The sequence below is a fragment of the Eschscholzia californica genome, unplaced genomic scaffold, assembly GCF_041429995.1.
Source record: "Eschscholzia californica isolate CP2 unplaced genomic scaffold, dmEscCali1.0.p SCAF_2, whole genome shotgun sequence".
NCBI lineage: Eukaryota > Viridiplantae > Streptophyta > Magnoliopsida > Ranunculales > Papaveraceae > Eschscholzia > Eschscholzia californica.
In genome coordinates, this window is record NW_028238309.1 from 5,605,865 (window position 1) to 5,608,239 (window position 2,375).

Below are 2,375 nucleotides of genomic sequence, written 5' to 3' on the forward strand. Positions count from 1 at the left end.
CAATATAGTACTTCGAACAAATCAAATACCACACTTTTAGATAAACGTCTAAGAAAGAACTAAAGAAGACTTCCAAATATTACCAATTTATGAGAGGAAAACAAACTAACACGGAAATGGGTCATGAACATACATGATTTTGGACCATCTTAAAAAGACACTGTTGACTCCATCAGTCCGGCCATTCAAAATGATTTTGGATTTGACTTTGAACTCCTATATTATTTCTTACTATAAGAAAAGGAAAAGATGAAAATAAATCAAAACTATAATTTATAAACTAGGAGAGATTCACCGTCTCATGCAATTTGTTTATGGCAGCATCCATATAAGAAGACTGAAAACCTTCGCTTAACAAAATCTCTCTCAACTTCGAATGGTTAGCCCTAACTTCAGGCCCAACTTGGCTGTCTTCATCCATCACTACCTTCACCACATTACACACATTTTCCCTAGTAAACCATCCATCTTCTTCTCTCCTTTCTACCTCCACAGCAACCTTCAAATCCCCTGCCAGCATTCTTGTATTCAAAAATTGATCTCCTGAATGAGGCATCAAAACTATTTGACAATCACTCATTAAAGCTTCCCACATTGACCCAATCCCACAATGGCTCACAAAACACCCAACAGATGGGTGGGCTAATATCTGTGGTTGTTGAACCCAACCTCCATGAACCACCCCTCTGTCTCTAACCCTTTCCTCGAACCCGTCCGGAAATGCCTCCTCAACCGTCTGACAACCCATTGGTGGTTTTAACGCAATGAAAAACGGCATACCCGTAAGCTCAAAACCAAGAACTAGTTCTTGGAATTGGTCTTTACTTGCAAGCCTTTCACTTCCAAATGCACAATATATAACTGATTTTTCTTTGAATATGTCTAACCAACACTCCCATTTTTTCTCTAAAGGTTGAGTGGTTTTTTCGGGTAATGTCGGACCCGTTAAGACTACGGGCTTCCCGTATTGAGTTTCGATGTAGTCGCAGTAAATACCGTCGATTTCTCTACATGTTCTCAAAGAGATAATATCGCATTCTTTCATCGGATTAGTAAGTTGTTCATAGAAAGAGAGACCTATATGTTCATTTCTTTTAGCAACGAATGACGAAATCGTCCGAACTTCATGGACATGAAGCATTAAGGGTGATGTAAGTGGAAAACCAGGAGGAGGTCCCATCAATTTAGTCTCTATATTCTTTTGTTGATCATCATAAGTAGAAATAACAGAAAGACTTTTTGAATCAAATTTTCGTGAAGGGACTAAAAGATAAGCAATAGAAGCTGCACTAGAAACGATATGGTGAACAGATTTGATACCTACGGAACGAGCAAAAGAAGGAACCCAACTAGCCAAATCGTACAATATGAAATCTGGCTTGAGATCCAGAAGAACGGGTTGGACATAATCTTTACAGAGAAAAAATGCGTATGTAAGAAGATGAGAGATGGAAATGTGAACGTCCCACATGGTTTCTGCACCTTGTGGAAGGCCTTTGACATGAGGTACGGTAATAGGGTAGAAGGTGATGAGATTAGGATGAAGATTAAGGTGTTCTAATTTGGAGATAGTTTTTGTTGGGGAAAAGAAGGAAACTTTGTGACCTTTCTCTGCAAATTTGTTAGAGAGATGAAGAAAAGGAGTAAGATGACCCATTCCAAACCATGGAAGCATAGCAACATGAAATGTGGATCTTTTGTTGCTACTCATTCTTTCCATTTTTCTTGTCTTTCCTTTTTTTTTTTGTTTAAAGTTGAATGAAAAGTGAAAATACTTTATCTCATTATATACAATGAGGAAATTTCTACCTTTTGTTGCCAACAAAAATAATACCTTAAATCACATAATCAAAACCCACCCGATACCTAAGTCATCTGACGACAGGGATTTTCGCAGAAACTTTCTCTCGAAGGTTGTGGTTGTTTTTCAGATCTGAAATCTAAATTGAACCCCAATTCAGATTTTAGCTCTTTGTTTTCTTCTTTAAGAAAATCTAAAATCTTGACTGAATTTGCTTAACATCTGAATTAGCTAAATCAAGGCCCACTCATTTCAAACTTTAGAACAAGTCTGAAATTAGAGCCCAACATCTTAAATAAACCAAATGACGAATATGCCCCTAAGAAATTTGGAATTTTCTTTTATCTTCTTATACAACAAGTCAACAACAACTACCACCACCACCACCAACTAGAACCACCGCCATCACCTTCTTCTTTCTATCTCTCTGGAGATCTTTCTATGTAGCTCTCTCTCATTCTCATGAAGGATTTCATTCTAAGCCTCGTCGGCCCTGGCGAGGGTTTTCTTGATTGAACCCTGGCCGGATGTTTAAAGGTCTATGAACCTATTAGAATAGGCGGTATGCCTATCC

The 2,375-nt window shown here is 38.0% G+C and overlaps 1 protein-coding gene across 1 annotated transcript; it reads right to left on the bottom strand.

Moving 5' to 3' along the window:
* Positions 1-11: 11 nt before the first annotated feature.
* On the bottom strand, positions 12-1,758 carry LOC147555602 (cyanidin 3-O-galactoside 2''-O-xylosyltransferase FGGT1-like). The gene has a single exon (XM_086664546.1). It carries the CDS (start codon positions 1,718-1,720, stop codon positions 281-283), a length of 1,440 nt encoding a protein of 479 aa, XP_086520672.1. The 5' UTR covers positions 1,721-1,758; the 3' UTR covers positions 12-280.
* Between the last annotated feature and the right edge of the window lie 617 nt (positions 1,759-2,375).

Bases quoted from the DNA above. Each gene is read 5' to 3' on its own strand.
- LOC147555602 (XM_086664546.1), bottom strand. From the start codon at position 1,720: ATGGAAAGAATGAGTAGCAACAAAAGATCCACATTTCATGTTGCTATG.